The following is a 463-nucleotide window of genomic DNA, read 5'->3' as shown; positions in this document are numbered from 1 at the left end:
TCTCTCTCCCCCCCTCTCCGCCTCTGTCTCTCTCTCTCACTTCCCCCTTTCCACCCACACCAATCACCCCCCTGCCCTTAGTCCCAGCTGAGCAAGGAGCAAGAGCAATATTGTGTACCAACCAAACTGTCCCTGCTGGAGGTGGCTGGCTTCGTTTATTTCTATGGAGCCTTCCTGGTGGGGCCGCAGTTCCCAGTCAGCAACTACCTGAGGCTGGCCACAGGGGAGATGACCGACAGACCGGGCCACCCTCCCGACAGGTACCGGGGTTGGGGGTGGTGGGGGGGGGGGGAGGTCCGGGGTTGGGGGGGTTGGAAGGTGGTTGTTAGAAGGTGGGGTCTGCGGGCCAGGAGACCACCCCGCCGCCTGGGGTCCGGGCCTTGGCCCGTGCGATGCCCCGCGCGGTCGAATAGCCGCCGCTAGTCCCGGGCTGGGGTCGCCGGTGGGGGTGTCGCAGTTCCAT

At 65.7% G+C, this 463-nt stretch overlaps 1 protein-coding gene across 1 annotated transcript in view; it reads left to right on the top strand.

The window, feature by feature from the left end:
* The window catches only part of lpcat3 (lysophosphatidylcholine acyltransferase 3), a gene marked incomplete at its 3' end in the record, with an annotated part of 3983 nt that extends 3723 nt beyond the window's left edge, over nt 1-260 (top strand). Inside the window, exon 4 of the mRNA XM_048594642.1 lies at nt 82-260. Coding sequence (XP_048450599.1) covers nt 82-260 — 179 coding nt within the window. The remainder of the gene's footprint in view (nt 1-81) is intronic.
* Nucleotides 261-463: the final 203 nt, after the last annotated feature.

The sequence above is a fragment of the Rhincodon typus genome, unplaced genomic scaffold, assembly GCF_021869965.1.
Source record: "Rhincodon typus isolate 14 unplaced genomic scaffold, sRhiTyp1.1 hic_rhity00012223, whole genome shotgun sequence".
In the NCBI taxonomy this organism is placed as follows: domain Eukaryota; kingdom Metazoa; phylum Chordata; class Chondrichthyes; order Orectolobiformes; family Rhincodontidae; genus Rhincodon; species Rhincodon typus.
This window is presented reverse-complemented; position numbering and strand designations above follow the sequence as displayed.